This window comes from Vigna unguiculata, chromosome 3 (genome assembly GCF_037176805.1).
Source record: "Vigna unguiculata cultivar grain cowpea cultivar isolate G323 ecotype 2 chromosome 3, ASM3717680v1, whole genome shotgun sequence".
Classification (NCBI taxonomy): Eukaryota; Viridiplantae; Streptophyta; class Magnoliopsida; order Fabales; family Fabaceae; genus Vigna; species Vigna unguiculata.
In genome coordinates, this window is record NC_140794.1 from 59506049 (window position 1) to 59530250 (window position 24202).

Here is a 24202-nt window from a genome sequence, read left to right on the forward strand (position 1 = left end):
CGTATCTGTCAAGGGTAAGGCAAACCAATTCAAAGCTGATTCTATAATCACTGTTGATTTTAGGCAACTTGTGGAACAAAGACAAGGATTGAGGAACAAACCAGTAAGTAAATTACCACAATGGTAGGACAATGACAGCATTGGTTACCATTTCAATTCCTCGGCTTTAATTTACATAATAGCACAACTGGTTAGACCGGAAGCATGTTTCAAACAACGTCTTAGCAACTTTCATCAAATCACTAAAGTTGCAATAGAATAAAGTAAATTAGGTTAAATAAATTTTTGGTCAATTCATTTTCAATAATAATTAGAATTAGATTATTTTTTAAATTTTTGTCTAATTTAGTTTACTAATTTTGAAAATGTGTGAATTTATTTATTTTAATCAAATTTTATTAAGTTTATTTCATATTTTAAGTAAGTTTCATGATAATTATTTAAACCGTTTAACACATGTTGGCTTCAATGTTATCTAAGAAAAGAATTTAAAACATCAAATAAATTTAATAAAATTTAGTTAAAAAGATTAAATTTATGTATTTCAAAAATTAAAAAATTAAATTAGATCAAAATTTTGAAAAAAGACTGATTATAATTTTCGGTTAAAGTTAAAAACAAAAACATATTTAAGCCTTAAAAAAACAAATAGTCTCTGTTAACTACTTTCGTATTTTGTTGTCAGCTAAATATAGGTATAATTGTAGTTTTCTTTTTCTCTCATGACGTAACATTCTTTTTTTCAATTTGTGTTTTTCTTAACCGTGATTCACGATAATAACGTTATAATTATTGAAAATAGTTGTTAAAATGTTACACACTTCCAAAGTTGATATCACCCAAAAAAAAGAAAAAACTTAATGAAAGATGGAATGAATTTACTTCGTCATAAATGAACAATATATAAAGTCAAACGGTTGGGATTGAATCTCTAATTATCTACAATACCAAACTGACATGTGTATTTATTTAAATATTTCAAAAGAAAATTATTGTACCTTTTTGAATCATGACAAATTGACCCAAATATAAATTGGATTTAATATTTTCTCAACCTGACTCATTAAATCATTGAGTTGAACCAATTTTCACAATTTTAATAAATAATATTGTTATAATGAGTTAATCCAATATAATTTGTCCTGAACTTGAAAAAAAAAATAGTTGGGTTTTGTTAAAAGGAGAAAAAAATGAAAAATGAGTAATACATAAATTAAACCACCAGGTAAATAAGGTAATAAAGTAAATAATTATAAATAATCTAAATATAAATATAATTTTACAATCATATTCATTATCCTACTAAATTATTTTCGCATAAATGTTCTTCAAAAACTATAAATAAAAGTCGAATAAGTATAGTGTAAAAAATAAATAATAAAAAACAAAAAATAAATTGTTTCACAAAATAACATTTAACAAAACAACCCATCAAATATTTTAACATGTAAGTTAATATGATTCATCATAAGGTTCATTAAGGTTAAATTCAAAAGTATTTTTCTTTTAAATATAAAATAAATTAAATCTAACTTACTTAATTTGTACATTAAATAACTTCTAGTCTGATTAAAGATAGGTTAACCTTGAAGATGATATTTTAATTTCTTTTAAAACAAAAATATCATTGGATGTTATTTGAATTATTTTAATGCTTAATTTGTTTATTTGTCAAGTTATATATATTGATAATTTGATTTTCATATATTATCTCTATAATATAACTTAATAATTAGAATTAATGTTTATTTGAATAGGTAAACACTTTGATAATTAGAATTAAGTTGAGTGAATTTACTTCTATATATGAAACGAGTTAGAAAAACAGCATAAAATATGTTAACTTAACCCGTCCACCTAACTCAGAAATATGTAGCGGCTTAACTTAAGTAATAGATTTTTACTCATACAAAGTGAATTAGGTTCGGTTAACTTTTTCTTAATTCAATTTATAAGGACTTGTGATGGTGAGTCAACATGTATGAATCAAATTAATTAACTTTTAACAACCTTCCTTCTTAATCAATTTCGGCACTGAGCGTGTTAAGCAAGTTCAAATATTATATCAAGTAACTCAACCTAATGCCATTTAACATTTGACATGCTTATAGCTACGTTAAATCTTCAACACACATGCAATCAAACAAATATATCAAAGAATTAATTTTCCTCATTCCTATTAATGTCTATTAACACCTAATGGTAGGAAAATATTTATAAAATGCACGAAAGTGGTTATTTGACTAATTAAATTCTTCCTGAAAATACATGGTTGGAGAAAGTGGTATGTTTATTTTACTAAAACCTTGATTAGTCAATTGTGCAGATTTTGTAAGGAATCTCTTGAACACATTTATCTTCTTCCATACTTGTATATGATAGTTTTTCCCAAAAAGAATATCATTGCTGTATTCTTCATATTCTCTTTATAATTTTTTCCTCAAAAAATCACTGCTCTTTCTTTTATGAATGAAAACACTATTCCCTTTCTTTTCATAAGATTAAATTGAATGTTTACTCGTAATTTCATTTTAGTGGCAATTTATGTTATAGTTACTGTGGTAAGTAGTTCATGAGATAAAGTACTAGAGTTTCTTCTGTTTACGGTAGATCATTATACATTGTTCTTTTTCTCAAATGGGGCAATCTCTTCTACGGAAGTTAGTAGTTCTGTCACCCTTTGTTCGGAATTTTAGACGAGGGAGGTTTATTACAACTTTCCCTATCAATTATCAACAATTGATACATCAAATTAATCTAAACCTATCTCATAATGCCGAAATTAACCAGTGGTTGGAGAAATAAACCATGCCAGATAGTTTTATCTTCCTGTCTTACCGCACCAAAGTTAACATTTTATCACATTACCAAACTTTTCCGTAACTTCTGTTTTTGAACTGAACTCTGCACTTGCTGCTAAACTTAAAATGTACCCTAATTTCATCACAGAATGGACAATCTGACACTGAAGTTTGAAGTTAAAAGGAAAAAAAAAAAAAAAAGCATTCTTAGATATTTCCTTTGACATAAGCGCATGAAGCATCATCAAATGTCAGAATAAATTAAGCTTGGGAATCAGAAAAAGATCACTCAAATTTGGGTGCAGGCCAAATTGAAATCTCAGAATACCCATCTTCAGTAGCACATGCTCTGAACATGCCTGTTGTATTAAAAGGCATTGTAACTTCTCCTTTGGCAGACACAGCAACCAAACCAACAGTGCCTTTTGGCGTTCGCTCATGCACAACACAAGTCGCAGCTTCCTCGAGAGAAAGTCCCTTAAACTCCATCAGAGCAGCGACATCTCTTGCCACGGTTCCTCGTATTATTGCTTCACCTTTGCCTGTTGCTGAAACCGCACAACGTGCATCAGCATAGGTACCAGCACCTATGACTGGTGTGTCACCAATTCGACCAACCATTTTGTTCACTAGTCCACCAGTAGATGTTGCAGAAGCTAAATTTCCATTACCATCAACAGCCACACACCCAACAGTTCCAATTTGACTATCACCATTACCAATTGCTGTTTCTTTCTTAGTATCGTTTTGGATAGGTTGGGTATAGTCAATCTACATATATATGAATCAACATCGTAAGAAGAATAAAAAAAGTACTTTTAGGCGAATAATGTAAGGAAAAAACCTACATGTAAGTATGACAGAAATAAAATATAAGCAGAGTAAATGCATGTTTGTTTTCAAAATTAAGCACCTGGACCCTATTGGCTTCTATTGCCTGCTTTAGCCTTTCAATGTTTTCTGCAGTGATAAAATGGGTTGAATCGAGAGTCTCAACGCCCTGAACAGAAAGAATAATTAATGACGAAGAAATTGAAGTTATAGTAACGATGAAAAGAAAGGGAAAGGAAAGGAGAGTAACTTGTTGTCGTGCAAATTCCTCTGCTCCATCGAAAGCGAGATAAATGTGAGGCGTTTTCTCCATGACCAATCGAGCGAGAGAGACGGCGTTGACAACCGTAGTGAGGCCGGAAACGGCTCCGCAATTCATAGTGGTGCCGTCCATGATTGAAGCTTCCATTTCGACGGTGCCTTTGGAAGTGAGCACGGATCCCTTTCCCGCGTTGAACTGCGGAATGTTCTCCAACTCCCGAACCTAAACACGCTCCAAAACACAAAACAGATCAATCAATCACCATTATAAATACTTAATACGTAGTTGTGACGATACATACGACGCGCTCAACCACGTCGAGAGGAGGCAGTTTGGCTTTGAGAGCTTCGACGCCGATTTGGAGGCAGTGGCGGAGGGCTTCCTCTCGTGGCTGACGGCGCTCCGGTGGTAGTGAAAGGGGGATGTCGCCGGCGCCGCCGTGTAGAGCTATGGCCCCACCCATATTGGTGTTGTTTGTTGAGTGTGTCTCTGTCGTGAAGATGACTCCCTCTTAACTACCAAAATATTATTATTATTATATCATACTTTCACACGTCAAATCTCAAATGCGTGTAAACAAGGATAAATATAAACTCTCACATAACCCATTCCCGTTTCATCTTCGATTATTATTATTTTTAATTTATAAACATTAATAACACTCCATTATAAATATAAAAAAAAAATCATAAATCAAGATCATTCGTAGAAAAACACTGAACCTTGCAATGTACGTAAGCATGCAAAAGAAAGGGACAAGGTGGGATTTGGTTTCAATTATTTTTGTGAAAATGTGGAGAAAGTGGTGGGATGACTATGAACATGCTCCTCATCCATGATTTGAGAACTGAAAATCATTTAATAAAAAGTATCTTCTCGGTCTTTCCAAAGCGGTGATAAACTATGACATCATATTTTGAGAGTTATATTAAAAATTTCACATCGATTAAATATAACTTTAATTTATAATATATAAATAAGTATAATCTTCATCTTTTTACAAACTGATTTTGTAGGATTGAATTAAGTTTAAAATTTATTTCTAATATTTATTTCATTATTCTAAACATAATTTTTCTAATCTAATTCTGAATTTTTTTTTTGTGTTAAACAAATTAGGTTTTATGCACAATTATCATATCTTTATATTATTTGATATATTTCACTTCACATATCAACTAAAACACGATTTAATATATAAAATATAAATTAATGTTATTCAGTTAAAAGGGAATATATTTATTATATTTTAGATATAAAAATTAAAATGTATAAGAGAGGAGACCATACCACAAACCCATTTTTTAAAATGCTATCATTATTTATTTTTCTGTAAGAATCCATTAATTATTACATCAAAATGAAACATTTGATCAGGAATTTAAGGCACAAATAATGGTACGTTTACTCCTAATTTATGTTAGTTTATTGTAGCAATTAAAAAAGATGCCATGTAAATGACCTTTCTTCATCTTCATTTTCTCTTTAATTTCTGGGCAGTTTCAATTGGCAAAATGAAATTGTGACAGTTGGTTTTTGTGGTCAAATTTCTCACTCTCTCCCCATTAGTCATTGTGGACTGAATATTGTAACTCCCTTATCTAAATTCTGATGCCAAAGCAAATTCTCCTAATTTTAGTCTGTTTCCTGTGAGTCATATCTCCTTTCTGACATCATATCCCGACAAAGAACAAAACATGACCACAATGACATGTCTACTCGGATCATGTTTCAATGTTTGCTGGTTGCCCTTAGGTAAAGTGAGAAAGCTAATTTCCATGGTTAATATTTTGTAGCTATACATTTTAAACAAGATAAAAAAAAATGACATTTTTTCACATTCTCTCACAATTTTCTGAACTTTTGGCAGATGATCACGAACTGACTTCACCCCCTGCAGCGAAAAGCATGACATTCAACAAAAGCGAGGAAAAAAACTTCAACACTATCTGCAACAACAATTTGTCACGGTCGAGCAACAAATGCAGCAGCAAGAAACACGTGAACAATCCAATAATTAAAGACAAAGATGTTGGTGGGGTTCCCATAGGAAATAAGTTCGATCATTCAAGTTGGTCACTCTCTGCAGATGAAGATTACATAGTGTTTTGCTTTGGAAATGATGTGGCACAAGAAAACAAAGGAGTCAATTCTGAGGTTCTTGTCAAAGGTCTAAATAAAATGCAGAAAAGTTCAAGGCCAATGAATAGGAAGGTATGCATGCAGTACTCATTGCACATCATAAAATTCGGTTACCCTTTTTGGCTTTGTTCGATAACCTTTGATAACCTTTAGCAGCTGAAGTATGGTATGGATGAAGAACAAGGCAGTGTCTGGAACATTCATGACAAAAGATCAAACTTTAGGCAGCATCGTAATGATGAACGTGGTGGAGGTTCTGTAGTTCACTGCCACCACCCTCAACTATCCTTGAATGAAAAGGAACGAGTGATGGTACAATCTGAAGGGTCTGCAGAATCAAGAAGCTCTGACCAATCTGAAGGCAATAGAAGTTCTTTTGCCTTCCCTGTGTAAGTTAATTTTTGTTGGAATTTTCATTAAAAGTGTGTGTTTATAATAATCTCAGGTAGATTAGATTCATCCCAGCAAGTAAATTTCACTACACAAATAGCAAAGGAATAGTTCAATTATGATTAGAAAAAGGACAGTGTAAAAAACATTTAACTAGTTCATGTGAAAATGAAAATGTAGCAATGGTGTTGATGTTGTGAAGGAATTGGTGGTTTTGTTTGAAAAACACAGGCTAGCTTGGGAATGGATTGGAAGCCCAGTGCAAATGCCAAAATCAGAAGGTTTGCACCTAAGGAAGCACAAGTCCAGAGCAGTGACATTTCAGTGTTGTAGATTCTGATGCCATCACATTCTTTTATTTATTATGTTTGTATTTTCTCAAGAATGAATTCTTTTGTCCAGATAGTAGTCAGCTACCAAATTGTACTTGTGTTCATAGTCAATCCGTTGTTATGTATTATTAAATTTTCACGTCTAATTCATGAAAATTACTCAAAATTTAATACAATGTTTGTTTTGATTTTACATGCATCAATTTACTTTCATGTGCTATTTATCATATCTAATGTACAACCAAATACAATGTTAGAATAAGATAATCAAATGTGTTATTAAGCTAGAAATGTCTCCTGCTGCAATCTATAGCAACTTTAATATTGTATTACTATATTACTTCCTTTTGTTGAAATGCGTAGGTCAAATGTATGAGAAGTTTTGAATTTGAATCCCAACCCATTGAGGTGGGTAGGGTGAACTTAGTAAATGACAATTAAAAAAATGAATGTTATACTAAATAACCTTTAGGAAAAACGGCTATATTTGGAAACATATTTGAGTTACTTAGGGAGAGAGAGTCTTCTTTGAATAAATCTTGTTGTATTAATCAATTTAATAAGATATACAAGGATCATAAATAAAATATTAGTAAATTTTGAAACGTATTTTTAAACATTTAGAAATGTGAATTGGATTTTTTTTTGTAAAAGAAAAATTGAAAAATTATCGTTTAAGTCAATCACCATACATCCGAGATATTATTAACTTTAGATATCATGATTTTGTTCTTAAAAAATACCTTAAAAAATAGAAGAAGAAAGAGTAATTAAACTACCTTAAATCTCAATTTCTAAAGTACGTAGGACTATTGCGTGCAATAGAAACAATATATATCATTAGATCTTTTAGATATTAAATTTTAAATTAAATTAATGTAAAGTGTTTATAAAAAAGATTCAATTAAAGTATGAACTTATTTTAACATTACTATCCAATTATAAATTTCTAAATCTATTTTCTATGATAATTGGTTTTTTACGATTCTAATTCTAATCGGTAAAAACGTAGAAATTTGAAACTGATTCATTAAATTAAATTCCTAAAATCTAGTTATAGCATCCACTAACACATTATCACTATTTCTGTTGCTGGCAAAAATTATCATTGTATTACCATAACTATTGTTTAATGTTTACCTTGCTTTTACTGAAATATTATATCATCTTATATAATACCTTCACCATCAAATGTTTATAGAAGAGTCAATAGATAAACATAAGTGAAAATAGATAATCATCAACTGGGTCGACGCAGAGAGGTAAAAGGCGTGTAACTAATCAGTCATCACCGTTTCTTTCATTCAAGAAAAAATAGTGTTGTAGGTTTTCAAACTTCCACCTGTTTGTATGTTGAATGGATATGGTTGTACAAGGTATTAACCGAAAAACAACTTGGGAGCAGAAAATGAAATTTTACATTAATACTTTGGCATTGTCAGCCATAAGAGTTGCAGCTCGCAGGTGTGAAAAAGGGAAGGTCCACAAATCAATACGTGTGTGTGTGTGTGTATAACCACTGTCAATGGGAATCAGCTGCTAGAAGAAAACTTGCAGAATGCCACTTTAAAGAAACTAAAACAAATCAGGTCATGATTAACTCTGGTTTTGAAAATCCGATCCATTGGTGTGGTGATATTCTGAATGCTCGTTTTCACTTCATTGAACATGCTCGTTTAGTACTTCATCACATAAACGGCACAACTTTAAATATTTGTTCAGAAACAGGCTTGTAAGCAAATCAATCTCCCTAAGATAGGATAAGTGCCTGACCATTTTGACTAAAGGGACCTAATGTGTAGACACATCAAATAAAACTAGTGACCTTACAGGTTAAAATCTTTGGATTTGAAAATAAGTGACTGAAGATGTAACCTAGCACTGGCAGCAGCCGTAATAGATTCCTCGTCTTGTTTTTCCTTGGTAATAGCAACAGCGGCCATATAAGCTTTTCTTGCTTCTTCCATTTCCTGTAAATCCATCTCGTCCAAATCATCCTGTTCAACGTTTACTCAAAAGGTCAGCATCCAAGGATTAGATATTCATGCATACTAACACAATTCTGTTCCAGGAAACAAAGATATACACTAGGATGAAACAGGAAGTAGAATGAATGAAACAGAAAAGGCACATGAAAACAGATTACAAATAAACCAAACAACCAATATTGTTTTCACTCTCTCCCTCCGAAATTTATAGTCTCGTACCACTTGATGATGCAGTTTTTGAAGTGAAAAGAATTAATAGAATCACTGAATTTGTAAGCATGCACAAGTGGAAGCCACGCACGTTGATAAACAAATCATAGTGCGGTGTTGAAATTGTTACCATAAACATGTGGAAAAATACGCTGAGTACATTTGAAAAATATTCATAAACTCACAATACTAGGCAGAGGACTGAAATCATAAGGCTTCACATCATAATTGTCGGTGTATTTAGCAGTGTCAGTTTTTGATAATCCTTCCAGTAATAACGTGAATGATGAAATATCCGCTTGCATGGAACCTAGCTCATCTTGAAGTTTCTCTACTTTCTTGGTGGATGTCATCGCTTCCCACTGTATCTTTTCAAGAGCAGCTTGCTTGTCTGCGAGCTTAATCTGTGGAAAATGAGACCTGTTAATGTGTGAAAATAAGTACTTTAAAACTTCCCTAAGGGATACAAGATTGGCTTGGTGGTAAAAGTGGAAAGGAGGAAGGAATAGATGGATCATGGGTTTAAATCCGGGCTTACAAAAATTAACGTTTAACAACTAACTTCTTGCCGATAAAAAACAAAACTTTAAAACCTCTCCCTCACCAAGGACATGAGGATTTCTTTCAGAAACTAAGATTGGATAAGGCAGTATAAGATCTGAACACAACATTTTAATTCAATGTATTCTATGATTGAGGTTTCATAAAGTCCGAATAAACCTATAGTAACTACCAAAATCTTAAGTAGAATCGAAAACAAAATAAATAACTGTCAGTTATACGTGTTGCAATTGTTAAGCCTTCCAACATTCTTTAAGCACTAGCCTACCAAAATACACCAGAATTGTAGAATCAAACTGTCAACATAAAACTCAAAAGCCAGCATCGTGTTCCAGATATATATGTATGATGCGTGTGTATTAAGTGAATGGGTATCATTAAGTCTAAGAGTTAAACTTGGCTAACATAAATGATATAGAAAGAGCTTATGCCAAATTAATAATGGGAAAAAAATTAAGATGCGGGTCATTACTTTAGCATCAGAGAGCTGCTGTTGCGTAAACTTCAGTAACGTGTCCTTTTCTGAAGCCTGGTGTTTCAGCTCATCAAGTTTTGCATTAAAAGCATTCAACTGGTCTCTTGTGTTTTCTGCTGACTTTAAAAGTTCATCTTTCTCCAACAATTTCCTCTGAAGTTCCTCTACCTGCTCCTTCAACACATTCAACTCTTCACTGTCTCTTGAAGAAAATGTGGAATAAGCATCAGTGTCATTGCCACCATTTTTTCCTTGTTCTTTTTCTCCATGATCCCTTTTCTTTTTGGCAGGAGTAGATTGGGCAGCATTCCTACTTTTAGTATCCGTTACCTATCAGAGGATGTAAATGATTCACTACAACAATCACGGTAAAGAAATGCAGTCACTCAGTCATAATGCACTGTGCACAAAAAATTTAGCACTTATGAGAAATTATTCTTTCAAAAGAATAGTTTCAGACTGCTCTATGAACAAAACAGGAAAAAAACTAAAATAATGGCAATAAGCAAGTTCAATCTATAGTAAGAAATAGATATAGATATTTATAAATTAAACTTCAACATTTGGAAGGAGGACTAAAGCTCATGTTACTTGAACTACAAAATACCAATGGTCAGTCAGAAAAACCACCTAATTCGAATAACAAAATCCTACATCACCAGAGTCATACGAATGGACCTAGCATTCCTTCGCTTGTGTTGTATAACAGTATTATATCACATTAAAAACAAAAAGACCTCTCTGCTCACCATCTTACTGAAGGTTTTCCAGTCTACACTAATGGAAATTTTTTGTTCAATGGTTCAATCTTCACGGAGTGAGTCAAGGTGGTAGCAGTGTCAACCACCTGTGATGAGAACATGGGTTTGAATCTCAACTTGTAAGGAAGCAGCTGCAGTAAAGAGGCAGTTAACCCGTGTGCTAACATGATCAAACAGGGATTAGTCTCCCAAACAATTCAAAGGGCCCAAACCAATAGGGATATCATGGGTTCAACAAAAGGGAGAAAAAGGAAGTTAACTATTCAGACAAAGGGATTTAGGGTGGGTTTGGTTCAGCGTTGGAGAATTGATATCAATTCTCCAACGCAAAAGCAAGAATTAGTTGTTTCTAATTCAACGTGAATTTTTTACTCTAATTAATTTTGGAAACCAAACATGTACGGATTCCGCATTAGAAAATCAATTATACATCACTTTGACGCAGAATCGAACACGCACTTAATTAGGTGATGAAGTGTGTGAAAGGTCCTAATACACAAGCACATATTTCAGATATAATATGACCAAAAAAAATAGAGACAGTCAACAACGCACGAATATTTTTCATAACATACAAAGGATTGAAAATTATTAAATTTCATATTCAATCGCCAAGTATCACTAGAACTACATTATTGTTTCAAATCAGGAGATTGAAGAGACAGAATAATACAGATTTGTTATGTTACTCAAATTATGTCGTCATTTACATTAATAACTATCATATTCAAACCCATGCACAAAAGTTTCCCAAAGTAAATGTGGCTATGCATTTACTTATGATTATGGACACATGTACAACATGCATTTAAGGAGCAGTAAAAAGTACCAAATGTGGTAAGTTGGAAATATACAGAGCTTTTCTGGTATTTGTGCTTGACGAGGAAATAGCTTAGTTCCACAATTTTTCGTATAGAGCCTCCATCATGGCACCAATCATAAATCATAAACGCAGTAAAAATATGCAAAATCATGCCACACAAGGATACTTGTATTAATACCAGAGACTCAAAATTAGGTAAAGCTTCAGCCTGTATTGATAACTGAAACTGAAGTGTGACAGATTCAAGTAGAGCAAGATTTATGAAGATTACAATAAACCCAATAGAAAGGGAAATTTCGAAGAATTGGAAAAAATTTAAACAACCGAAGAGGGAAAAGGTGACCCGGTCTTACTCTTTTAGACAACGATTCTCTTGCAGGTGTCTTGGTGTAGATCATGGAACCACGCCGCGTGAACGAACGGCTCGCTTTACGATCCTAATCATAATTAAACAACACAATACTTAAGATAATTAAATATAAATTCAAGAACACCAAATGTCAGAAGATCGCCAATTGTCACAAGTCACTAGCTTTCAAGATGTTGTCAGCACACAAGGCAATACAGTAAAGTGGAAGTTACACAATTCCCAAGTTGTTTCCTTTTCCACTTGCACAAAAACAAAATCAATTTTTTCCTCTTTTTTGCGTTACCATGAATTCGGAAGAAAGGAGAGGGAAAATGGTTGAAGGATTAGAGGGCTTACGATGAGTGACTGAACGAGAGGGACAATATCGACGAGGTCGTTGAACAGGACGCGATCCAAATTGGTATTGGGCGCCGCACCGGACGCTAACGAGTGCTCTTTCGATGAAAGCCATGAATTGGTCTCAGACAACTCCGAATTCTCCTGCAAATCCACGAAATGCTGCATCTTCTTCACTTCTCGACTCAGTGGAGAGGAGAGAGAAAGCTAGAGAGAGAAACACACACTGAGCTGACTGCACTTTGAAAATGCCTCGCTCCCCTCTCCAGACAGACAAAACAAAACAACGGATATTCATCATCAAATGACGGATATGCCCCTACACCGTCCTCTTACAAATGCATAAGCCTGCTGATTTTTAAACACACTTAAATTTTAATTATATTTGCAAGGTTAAATTTTAAGTACCAGTTTTGTTTTTTTTTTCTTCAAATAAAACTTAATTTTTGTTAATTTTGTTTAATTTGGTCATTTATTTTAATATTGTTTAAATTATTAACGATCATGAACCGTAACGGTCACATGTCATTTTGTGGCTTTTTTATTTTTTATTTTTAAATGTCTATATGTCCATCCAACCACGTGTCACATGTCAATGTAGTGTCAAAGTTAATGTTTTATATTCAATTTGTTTATATATTTGTTATTTTTGTTCAATTTAATTCCAATTTTATTTAAAATTAACCAATTTTGTGCCTATCGAAGATGAGACCAAATTTCAATTTTATATCAAAGTTATAATGACGTAAATTTTAATATATTATATAAAAATATTTAATAAAAAATGTGAATTTTAATATAAAAATTATTGTTTCAATTTGGAGAGGAACAAAATTGGTTCATATTAAAAAAAATTAGGACTAAATTGAACAAAAATAACAAATATAGAGACCAGATTGAATATAAAACATTGATTTTGACACATGACATGCTGCTGAGTTGACATGTAGACATTTAAAAAAAATAAAAATAAAAAAAAAACGCAAAGTGACATGTGGCAGTCTCGCCGTTAATCATCTAAACGGTGTTAGCATAAAAGGATCAAATTGAACAAAATTGACGAAATTTTGAACCTATTTGAGCACAAAAATAAAATTATGACTTATTTGACAATATTTAACGAAAATTAGTATCAAAAAGTATTTTAACTTATTGGTAACGATGAAATTTAATTAAATTCAATATTAACATCTTCAATTAAAATTATTCTAATTTCCAAAACTATATAATTTTTATCTCAAAAAATTAAATTTTAGATACTGAAAATAAATTTTTAAAAATCATTTTAAATTCTCAAATCCAGTATTTAAAAGTTTTATCCATATTTCTTTTAATTTGAGAAATTAAAGTCAATTTTTTTTACACTTAGAAGATAAAAATAAATTTATTTAAGGTATAATTAGTCGTATAGTACCCAGTTTGGTGCTGGAGTTTCTAATTGGTACCCGGTTTAAAAAAAATGTCAATTGCGTACCCAAATTAGTTTAAGTGCACCAATTGAGTCCATACCGTTAAATGTTCCCAAACGGCGTTTAGGAAGTGGTGAGGTGGCAGTGCAGAGGGATACGTGTCAAATAATAACAGATGACTGGTTGAAATTATAATTGTACAGTGTACAGTGTTCCACATGGTATTTATGTTTAAAGAAGATTGGCCCTCATTTTTCATTATCTTCTTCCTCTCCTATGTTCTGCCCTAATCCAGTTTCTTCTTCATCAATATCCGGACAGTTTGTTGTGCCCTATTTCAGTTTGTTCTTCTTCTCATTTTGTGTGTTTTTATTTTTATTTTGTAAGCAGCGGAGTGATGGCAATGATGTATTTAAAGGGTGCAATTACTTTTGTATTCACCTTATCAGCTAAGGCCTCCTCACCATCCCCAACACAAACATCTTTATTAGCCACTCCATCATCGCACTCAACAACAACCTGTTCTCCAATATCCCCAACTTCACAAAAATCAACCCTAACATCAAAACCCTAATCACTAAATCAGAGAAAAACACAATACCAACCTTTCGTTATCAATGGCCCGCAAGTCGCTCTCAAGTCTCCACATATTTAATTTTCTTCCCCAGCTTTCCACGTCATTAAAAATTAATCTCCACGTTGATACTTTTTTTAAACCGGATACCAATTAGAAACTCCAGCACCAAATTGGGTACTATACGACTAATTATACCTTTATTTAAAATTCCGGTAGATCATTTTAATGGTATTGAAAATGGAAGAACTAAAATAAGTTTTTTTTAAATTATTTTAAATCTTTTTAAAGGTAAAACATTTTAATTTTAAAGAATTGTTTCTCCGTGATATAGTATTGCAAAAATGAAAATAATGTGAGAAATTGCTACAAGTTTTATAATCATCGAGTTAAAATATATTTTTGTAAATTATATTAGTATATATTATTCATCCACAAAAATCATAATTAACATTACCGTAGAGTTAATTGCGAACAAAAATAAATAGTGTTCTCTCAATATAATTTATTTTATATTTAGAATGGAGTCCACAATTTAATATTAACTGATTTAATTTTAAAGAACTAAAAAAACATATAAGCTTTAAAATATGGCAAAAACACAATATTTTTAGGGTTTAACTTCAATAGCTAATTTACTTAATTTTAAAGAATTAAAAAAAAAACATATCAACTTCACTAGTTTGGAATTATGATAAATTAAAAGTCATCAAAAAGAATTAACAATAGACCACAAATAACGTAAAATTAGAATAAATAATTTTTGAAAAATAATTTATCTCTCACGTGATAGACATATAAAAAACTAACTTAAAAAACACAAAAACTTTTAAAATCATTGTTAGAATGAATACATGATATTGGATACATAAGCCAAAACCATAAAGACAATGGAGACCGACATCACTGAAAATAACTATCAACCTTCATTTTGATATAACCATTGGACGCCATGATCAAATTATACATAATTATTGTGCTCTGAATCTATTTTAAGTTCCACCAAGAACATAGGCCAAAATGTATGGATTTTAGGTTCCACCAAGTCTAATATTTCACTAAAATATGATACACATTAGAGTTATTTAACTCACTTTAAATCATTAGGTTCATTTTGTTCTAAAACGCTTACTTTAGCGTTTACAAGTTTAGAATTCATTTTTCAAAATTGCTTAATTACTTTGAAAAGATTTTCATACTCATTCTAAAATTCATAATTCAAAACAACTCAATTTAAAAGTTATTTAAACCTAAAAATTTAAACCAACTTCATTTTCAACAGACTTGACATTGATTTAGCAAAACAGAAATTTGACAACTTTATTGTAATATTCTTTAAAAAAAAATTTAATCACACCATTAAGATGGTAAAATATAGTTCATATTCAAATTATAAAATTTTATTTACGTGTAATTAAATATTATTAAATATTAGAAATCTACTGATTAATATTATATATATTCACATAGTAAGGACTTTTTTTCTTATTGTAATTTTTATTGTAATTTTGATTATACATTTTTTTTTATGCGGTAATATTTAAATCATGCATTATTCATTTTAAAAAATCAAATGAATATTACGTATCACATTCGGTTATTTATATTTTTTTTCACATTAGAATGTATGATTATCAATTTTAAATGTTTGATTGTATAACTTTTTCATTTACTAAATAATAAAAGGATTTTATCTTTTTTTTTATTCTTAAATTTTGTTTCTTGAATATTGTTTAAAAAAATTCATTATCACGGCATGATTTACTCAATTTAATATCTAAAAAATTTTATGAAATCTTACTTTTCATTTTATTATACCTTTTAATTATATATATATTTTTGTGCAATTTTGGTTTAATGGTGTATCAAATCGTTGTTTCTAAGATATACATTTAATCATTATTACATTTTTTATATTTTAATTTGTTATTATTTATTTCTGTTAAGTAGAATATTGTTGTGATAATTTTTCATATAATTAATTTGATTTTATAACTAGTTTTTATAGATGTAATATCATCACAACTGTATAAAGACTTTTCATCTACTATTGTAATATAATAATTTAATCTTATTATCAATAATCTTGTTAGTCATAGTCCAACATACACTACAAGTCAGACTCACTCTTTGTTCACAAGCATTCACACTTTATTTTTATAAAAATATTAGTATCAGTGAAGGTTTAGCCTTCACAAAAATTTTATTTGTTAAAAAATATATTAGTATTAGTGAGGCCTAAACTCCCTCTAAAGTTTTGCTTTTTTAAAAAATAATTTTATTACGTAAGTTAAGCCCCTGCTTAAATTATAATTTTTTAAAAATTGTTGTGTCTTGTGTGGGCTTAACCCTTGCTACATATATCATTTATAAAAATACTACAATTGTGTATGTCCATTTAGTCCTTGCAATATTTTATTTTTTAAAATAATATCTCTATTAGCATAGGTTAGATCCTTGATACTCAATAAAATAATTTAATTTTTAATATTTGATTTATAGTAGTCTTAGTGAAGCCCTCACTTTAACTAGAAAATTTGTTAAGTTTTATGATATGTAGTGTGAGCTTATTCCTTTCTTAAAATTAAAATTTAAATAAGTTTATCTTGTAGCGTTTGGAAAAAAATTAAAATGTTTTGTTTGCTTATTTACCGAAATCATAATTAGCAAACCTAATTCAACAAATAGCAAAATTTATGATTAAAATTTATATCCAAAACAAATCACATTTTTCCAAGTTTAATAAAATTGATTAAAATTAAAATTAGAATAAAGGTATAATGGCATTGTCTCTCGACCTACATTTCAATTACATAAAATAACAAAACAAAGTAGATTTTTATGGTGTAACAACATAATATTTCATTTACATATAAGTAAAATAAGTGAATCCTCATTGACAAAATGACAATGGAGTGTTTTCTTGATAAATTTGAATTGTTACAAAAGTAACATAAATAATTAAAATAAATACAATAGGCAAAATGTAAATATAGTATCCAAATATTGTTAATAAAATTACATGAGTAAGAAATAATTTATTTTATTTTGAAGGTGAACTTAAAAATAGTGACCAGTCATCAGTATAATTATTCTGAACCTAACTCGTATATGTTGACATATCGTAGAGCTAGGTATATATATTGGTAATGGCAATTGCATTAGGAACTAAAATTAATAGATGTTGGGTTTTAAGGCCTCAAGATTAACATATGAATAAAGACACTACCATGTGAAGCAACTGAAACTCACAATCACAAAAGATAAAATGGGTCTGGTCTGTACTTTCGTCCGTTAAGTTGACAAGTTGGACGGGACGGACTGACCTGTTGGACCCAACCCATTTTATCACCCCGAATAATTGTAATAAAAATCAGGAACTACGGATGATAAAATTAACGTATGTTGGGTTTTAGGACCTCAAGATTGATAAATCAATAAAGACATGACCATGTGAAGCAACTTAAACGTTCCATAACTTGATGAAATGTAATAAAGAACACCCAAAAGCAAAAGGCAATATTAAACCATGACTAAAACATCCAAATTGAAACTCACAATCACAAAACATGAGTTGAAACTCACCTTCAATGTTGACCAACTTCGATCCCAACGACAATCCAATATTTCACATTCAATCTTACCAAAATCATCGACCATACTTTCATGTTTTGAACCCACGAAAACCATCCTATTCATTCAAATATTCACCACATTTAAAAAACAAAAATCCACATTACACATTAACAACATTTTACTGCTGTACTTAATTAAAAACTGTTATATATGCATGTCTCCTCACTCTTTCGATAACGATTCTGACGCCATTTAACAATCAGACGTAATTGCATCACATCTTCAAAAATAAGAATTTAACCGGAAAAAAAAAATAAGATGCTAACTGAAAAAGAAAAAATTGGTATACTAATTTGAAATTCCTTTACAAAAATAGAAACAGAAAATGTAATTAAACCTATATCGTAAATTTGTTTTTATTTCTAATCGATGTGAATGTCTAACATACTTCACATCGAAATATATGCATATCAAATATTAGACCATAGGTGAACTGATAATTGAGACATAATAAGTTTAATAAACTACAAATTTTGTTTGGATGATTCTAAAGAAATGAACCTTTAATTTGATCCTAAAAAAAACTTATAAGTTATCTATTATAAATGTATCTTATCTCTAATTTACGTGGTGGATGTCCAGCAAAAAGAAGAGATGACTTTCAGGTGAATCATGGAACGCACAAATCAACAGGTTGGTCGACATGCATATTGATCTGGAAAGGGCGTCTTCTTGTGCAATAGATCCTTTATATCTCCTACATCGTACGTTGTTTATGGAACAAAATCTGACGTGCGCCATAAATCCAATGACAGCAAATTAAGCAGAACATATCCTCAACTACTGAATTATGCAGCACATATTAATGATACGTGTTGTCGATACCATACATCTATCGGATACAATATGTTATATGTATCATACAGTTATTCTTAAAAATATACAAGATATGATTATATATCTATATGTGTGGGTTATACATATCCATACAAAAAAAAAAAAGGACTTAAGAATCATAGGAAAAGCAGCTAGGACCACAACTGGAAAGAGAAAAAAGGAAGGTTAACCAACAACGTGGACAACATAAGACAGCCGCTACACTTTTTCTTTTTGAGTGTTCTGGAAATAGATATTCTACACAGGAACAGTCTAAAAAGAGGGCAGGTTCCATTTTTAGTTCCTCAAGAGCAATGCTCTCAGTATTATTTTCTCTTGCTAAAAAAAACCATAATTATATTAACTTTTTATAGTTTTTAAAATGATCCTTATTTATGGGATACGAATGGCCGAGACAAATTAAATTTAAGTGTTTTATAGGTCCTCGAAGTGCACGAACAGATACCTCTGGTGAAAACGGTGGAAGGACAGTATTGACGACAGGGCTAAACTTTTACATTTTTACCTTCGTTATTGACACCAGAATTGATATTAAATTCTTCTAATCAACACCGAGGTAAGAGGTATTTCATTTTCAAATCTTTTTGCCCGGGACATTTATGTTTTGTGTAGTGTGAGACAAGCAGAAAACTTTGCGGTTCCGTGTTTCACTTTCATGGTGTCATAGGGTGGTAGTGGTGATAATGTAAATTCTCTTGGCGTTGCCATATTTATGACTAGATATATGTCGTTTTATGCATGAGCTTGGAGCTGGTCATGGACTTTTTTCCCCACCCATAATTGCATAATAACCAATTGAAAAGATATTTTTCCCCCAGAACAAGATAAGGATTTAAGATATTTCATGCTTTGAAAAGAGGGGTAAACGCTAGCCCCACATTCAATTATTTTAGACGAAGAAGTCGTTTTTCTATATCTGCAGGTAGTGTTTATGCATGTTTAGCCCGAGTTGGAATAACGGGTATCAAATCTAATTAATTAATCAACGAAATATAAATTTACAGATGAAGGGTTTAATGTTGAAAAGAAGGTATAATGTTGGAACATCTTTCTGTGCAATTGACCATAAGTCAAGTAAGTGCGAATTTGGATCTAAGTTAAGTTTTGAAAAGTGAAATTTTCCGGTTACGAACCTTTAAAATGTTTTCAATTCAAATACACCCTGAAAACGTTGAACCATTGGGTAGTTACAAATTCTGAGTGTCTTCACAGTTGGGATAACAATGTGTTCATACGTAAAAACTCCAGTTTCTTACTTGGTTGGAATTGAATGCGACTTAATATGTTACGCAAGAGCAGCAGAGGCATGGTGAAGAGAATGAAACATAGCATTAATAATATTGTGCAGTGTTGAGGCAGAAAGTACAGAACCTCGTCCAAATGAGCCCACACCGGTTGGGTAAAGTGATTGATTGGATTATTACGGAGAGCAGAAGTACATACATGTAGATAAAAAAAAAGTAGGGAGAGTTGTACGTTACGTAATTAATATAAAGGGAAAAGATCGTGGGAAATCTGTTGGCAGAATAGGGAGGAAAGGAATACATTCCTAACCTTAACATCAAAGGAATACATTCCTATCTAACATTAACGTCACTGATGAGCAGACATATGGTCTACACTCTGACCATGTTCCAGAGAGCAATATTATTATAATAATAATAATGAGAATAGCATTAGCTGAAGTGTGATTAGGGAAAGGAAAGCAGAAGTTGAGACGTCAAGGTTTGAATAGGGGCAGCTGTGTATGACAACACAATAGTGAGTGGAGAGAAGGACCACGAAAACCATGTGCCTACTTCTGAGGCCCTAACATGGGTGGAGTCGCAATCCACGCTGCTCTGTCACATTAAAAGCCCACGCCATGGACCAGTTCTCTCTACTCTCACTCCATCCTTTCCACACCTATTTTGGTAAACAATATGGGCTAACCCTGCACACCCCCCCCATCCCTCTCAACCACTTTCCCCTCTTCCCTTTACTTTTTATCACCCTCCTTTCTTTACTAACATATCCACAACAAAACATTCACCTTCAAACTCTTGTGTTATTGTGTAAAAATAAAAAAGAAAACTGTATTGGGACAGTGCGGTAAATAGTAGTAGATGTTGAATGATAAAGAAATGTGATCCTATTTTAATATTGTATAGAGAGTGGTTGTTGGTGTGGCGTGTTGGAACAGAGGCATCCGCGTGATGAAGTGGTGAAGAGAGACGGCATGATGATGAGGGTGTTCTGTTCCCATGCATATCCCCACAAACAACAGTGGTTGAGTTGATACTCCACTATGAATGCACTAGCTTAGATATATCTTCTCCACCACTCCTCCATCCAGATTAATTGCTCTCCCCCTTCTCATCCACCACATCGCATTCTTCTCTTCCCACCCACGTGTCCCCACATTCCTCTCGCGCACGCCGACTCATCAACATGATCGCGCATGCAACTCATCACTACCCCACGCCCAAACCTACCCTATCCCACCCAATCCCTAATTTCTTACTTTCATTTCCCTCATCTCAATACTCTCTTCCCCCTCCCTCAACTTCTTATTTCTTCGCTCTTTCTTACTATAATCATCGTACGGACATAAACAAAAAATGCCAAACATAAGCGACCAACTCAATAAACAATTGCGCTCCATTTTAAAACACTCTGCTATAATTCTCTGTTAATCAATCAAATCCCACAAACATATAATAAAACGTCATCACATCAAACACAGGAAAAACCAGAATCAGGTAGAAACTAACATGGAATTAGTTCTGCATGCACATCACTGATTAGAATCAAGCTCAATCACCCCCCAAATTTATAAATTAAAAAAAAAATATACACCTCGTCATTAATTATATCAAGTCCTTCTTCCACCTTCGCTTTCGATTTTTTTTTTTTTACTTTGAGTTTGGTTTCAGATATCCTTTGCCCTCCTTTAGAGTTAAATTATATAAGAAATTGAAAAAAAAAAAAAAAGGTGAGATGAGATTTGTGAAGGAGTGGAGCCGTTTTCAGGGGAGATGGAAGAGAGAAGAATTGTCGTGGTCAGACCAGTGAGTGTGACTCCAGTAAGCGTGATCAACGGTGTTAGGTAGATCAAACAAACCTTGATCCGCACCGCCCTGCCAATCCAACGATCCGAATGTCCCGTGGTTGGTTTTACCATGCAGAGTCGACAAATCAACGGTGTGGTCGAGGAAGGAGCTTTCGGGCAACTTCAGTTCCTGGTTGCCGCTCACCCTCGAGTGCTGCCACTGAAACGACGACGCATCGGGCAGAGCGTTGCCGAAACCGAAACCCAATGGCTCGTTAGTGGAAGTAGCGATCAGGCTGGTGAAAGGTCCAATCTCAGAGAAGATACCACCGCAGTCCCCCGCTCCCTGCTCCACGGGATTCGTTTCCAAAACAGGATCCACGGGGACCAACAACTTCGACTCTTGCATGTTCGTGGAATCGGAGTTTATCGGCGCCGATACCGGCTCCGCGGCAGCGGCGGTCAGGCTCGAGCTCTCGCTGCTGGAATGGTCCGGGTCGGGCGGCGGGGGTGGGGGGGCGGCGTCGGAGGTTTTGGCGGGTTTGTTGGAGCGTTTGGATTTACGGCACCCGCCGCCGACGGGGACGTTGCGGAGGACGCCGCCCTTGGTCCAGTAGCGGCGACAGTTTTTGCAGAAGTGGCGAGGCTGGGAGAGGTTGTAGTTGTTGTAGTAACAGAACTTGGTGTTGAGGGAGTCGCAGCGGGGGCACTTGAGGGCCTGGTGGTTCTGGTGGTGGGGTCGGAGCCTCCTGTCCGCGGCGGCGGTGCCGGAGAAAAACCTGGTTCCGCCTCCTCCTCCCGGTGTCCCTGGTGCCATGGAGTGTATTTGCTGCATTTGGTGGAGTTAAATGGGAGGGAGAAGTTTTGATTAGATGCACCTGAAAGCAGTGTTTATGTCAGTGAGTGTGTTGGTGTTGTGGTCGTTGAGTAAACACACATGTGTGTCTGTGTGGAGAGAGTACGGAGAAGAAAAAGCAGAGAGAGAGAGAAGAGAATTGGGATGCGGAATGTGAACGGCGTTTGAGAGAGTGACAAATATGCCTGGAGTCTGCAACACCGTCCTTCTGAGCTCTCTATATTACTTACTGAGTTGTAATGTTTGTTATGTCATGTTTGGGGATTTGGGAGGGAAGGTGAATTGACCCAACAATCCCTATAACATAGCCGTAACTACTTTCGCAGCCCAACCCACGCACTTTTTAATACGCCTAAGATATTCAATTCATTCATCTTTATTTTCTATAACTCTCAATTATAACATAAGTTACACCATAATTACAAAATATAATATGCAGATTAATAAGTATATGCATTAATGAAATTTAAAAGTATTTGTTAGTGTATGCTTACTTTATTAGTTTAATGTTAAATCAATTTTATTGTGTAATTTAAATTATTCATTTTTTTTTCGGAACAGGCACGTGATGTTGAAATTAATAATTGACTTTATATTAAGAAGAGCATATTGATGATGACATTGTTACTGTTAAATTATTTCACTATTCTATTGTACTAAAAAATATATTTAATATCGATCTGTCTTAATATCAAATTCAATGATTTTTCAATAAAACTGAATGATACATTTTAGTTTTAAATTAATTAGTGTGTTGTGTATTTCGTTGTTTACAGTTTTATATTAATAACATATTTTTAGAATTTGTCTTAACAGAAAATGTTAAATTTATCATACAACGCTTAATTGTGTGCTTTATATGTATTTTTATTAAACATAACTAGTAATAAATTACATGAGAATCGTATACTTTTATATTAGATAATTATATAACATCAACTATGTAAAAAATAATAATATATAGTATGCTTAAATTATCTATTAACTTTTTGTGGTATTATTTTTTATAATATCATTTGTTTTCAGAGCACATACTATTGTAAAACATTATTAATAGGATTTTGTTCAAAAAAAAATAATGCATTTTATCCACAAAACCCAATACACCCCAATCCCTCGCCCCAAGTGTCCCCCCACTTCGCAAGGCAGGTTGTTGTCAGTGGGTATCGAACCTCAAACCTGACCTTTAACACCCTGGTGAAAGATGCTACCAAACACGAGTACTTCTTTTTTGCCTTTTCTGTCGTTCTTCTTAACGGGACACGCTTACCTGGAACCCTTCCCAGGAAGACTTTCGATACAAAGACCATATTACACTCATCTAAGTCGATTTTAACTATCGACTCTAATCAGTGGCGGATCTTGACTAAAAATGTTGGAGGAGCCAAAATAATATAATTTTTTGTTCATTAAATTAGATTATTAGTATAATGTTTCAAAAAATAATTCCTTAAACTCAACAATTGGATTATTAGATTAGACCATTAATACAATGTTTCAAAATATATGAAGAAGTAAAATGTATTTGTTCTCATCTTCACCAACAACTTCCCTTTTATTATTTTTAAAAAATAAAT

At 32.6% G+C, this 24202-nt stretch overlaps 4 protein-coding genes across 4 annotated transcripts; 1 reads left to right on the forward strand and 3 right to left on the reverse strand.

Moving 5' to 3' along the window:
* Positions 1-2802: 2802 nt before the first annotated feature.
* On the reverse strand, positions 2803-4445 carry LOC114175992 (isoaspartyl peptidase/L-asparaginase-like). The gene is made up of 4 exons (XM_028060865.2): positions 4196-4445; positions 3883-4116; positions 3715-3801; positions 2803-3572 (listed from the first exon to the last, which is right to left on the reverse strand). The coding sequence occupies exons 1-4, from the start codon at positions 4355-4357 to the stop codon at positions 3087-3089; spliced, it is 969 nt and encodes a 322-aa protein (XP_027916666.2). The 5' UTR covers positions 4358-4445; the 3' UTR covers positions 2803-3086.
* Positions 4446-5423: 978 nt separating this feature from the next.
* Positions 5424-6901, forward strand: LOC114179768 (protein BREAKING OF ASYMMETRY IN THE STOMATAL LINEAGE). The gene is made up of 4 exons (XM_028066219.2): positions 5424-5649; positions 5765-6108; positions 6193-6425; positions 6658-6901. The coding sequence occupies exons 1-4, from the start codon at positions 5592-5594 to the stop codon at positions 6764-6766; spliced, it is 744 nt and encodes a 247-aa protein (XP_027922020.1). The 5' UTR covers positions 5424-5591; the 3' UTR covers positions 6767-6901.
* Positions 6902-8364: 1463 nt separating this feature from the next.
* Positions 8365-12553, reverse strand: MPB2C (movement protein binding protein 2C). Its single transcript, XM_028060883.2, has 5 exons — positions 12283-12553; positions 11930-12013; positions 9990-10322; positions 9142-9360; positions 8365-8755 (listed from the first exon to the last, which is right to left on the reverse strand). Exons 1-5 carry the CDS (start codon positions 12448-12450, stop codon positions 8585-8587), a joined length of 975 nt encoding a protein of 324 aa, XP_027916684.1. The 5' UTR covers positions 12451-12553; the 3' UTR covers positions 8365-8584.
* An 8828-nt stretch (positions 12554-21381) lies between these two features.
* LOC114179569 (dof zinc finger protein DOF5.4-like) lies at positions 21382-22916 on the reverse strand. Its single transcript, XM_028065957.2, has one exon. The coding sequence runs from the start codon at positions 22602-22604 to the stop codon at positions 21747-21749; it is 858 nt and encodes a 285-aa protein (XP_027921758.1). The 5' UTR covers positions 22605-22916; the 3' UTR covers positions 21382-21746.
* Between the last annotated feature and the right edge of the window lie 1286 nt (positions 22917-24202).

What these genes read in the sequence shown, in the direction of transcription:
- LOC114175992 (XM_028060865.2), bottom strand. Translation starts at nt 4,357, where the DNA reads ATGGGTGGGGCCATAGCTCTACACGGCGGCGCCGGCGACATCCCCCTT. An exon ending in TCGACGTGGTTGAGCGCGTC is followed by an intron (nt 4,117 to 4,195) that starts GTATGTATCGTC and finishes GAGCGTGTTTAG; the next exon opens with GTTCGGGAGTTGGAGAACAT. An exon ending in AGGAATTTGCACGACAACAA is followed by an intron (nt 3,802 to 3,882) that starts GTTACTCTCCTT and finishes CTTTCTGTTCAG; the next exon opens with GGCGTTGAGACTCTCGATTC.
- LOC114179768 (XM_028066219.2), top strand. Translation starts at nt 5,592, where the DNA reads ATGACCACAATGACATGTCTACTCGGATCATGTTTCAATGTTTGCTGG. An exon ending in TGTTTGCTGGTTGCCCTTAG is followed by an intron (nt 5,650 to 5,764) that starts GTAAAGTGAGAA and finishes AACTTTTGGCAG; the next exon opens with ATGATCACGAACTGACTTCA. An exon ending in CAAGGCCAATGAATAGGAAG is followed by an intron (nt 6,109 to 6,192) that starts GTATGCATGCAG and finishes AACCTTTAGCAG; the next exon opens with CTGAAGTATGGTATGGATGA.
- MPB2C (XM_028060883.2), bottom strand. Translation starts at nt 12,450, where the DNA reads ATGCAGCATTTCGTGGATTTGCAGGAGAATTCGGAGTTGTCTGAGACC. An exon ending in AGCAGCTCTCTGATGCTAAA is followed by an intron (nt 9,361 to 9,989) that starts GTAATGACCCGC and finishes CATTTTCCACAG; the next exon opens with ATTAAGCTCGCAGACAAGCA. An exon ending in TCAGTCCTCTGCCTAGTATT is followed by an intron (nt 8,756 to 9,141) that starts GTGAGTTTATGA and finishes AACGTTGAACAG; the next exon opens with GATGATTTGGACGAGATGGA.
- LOC114179569 (XM_028065957.2), bottom strand. Translation starts at nt 22,604, where the DNA reads ATGCAGCAAATACACTCCATGGCACCAGGGACACCGGGAGGAGGAGGC.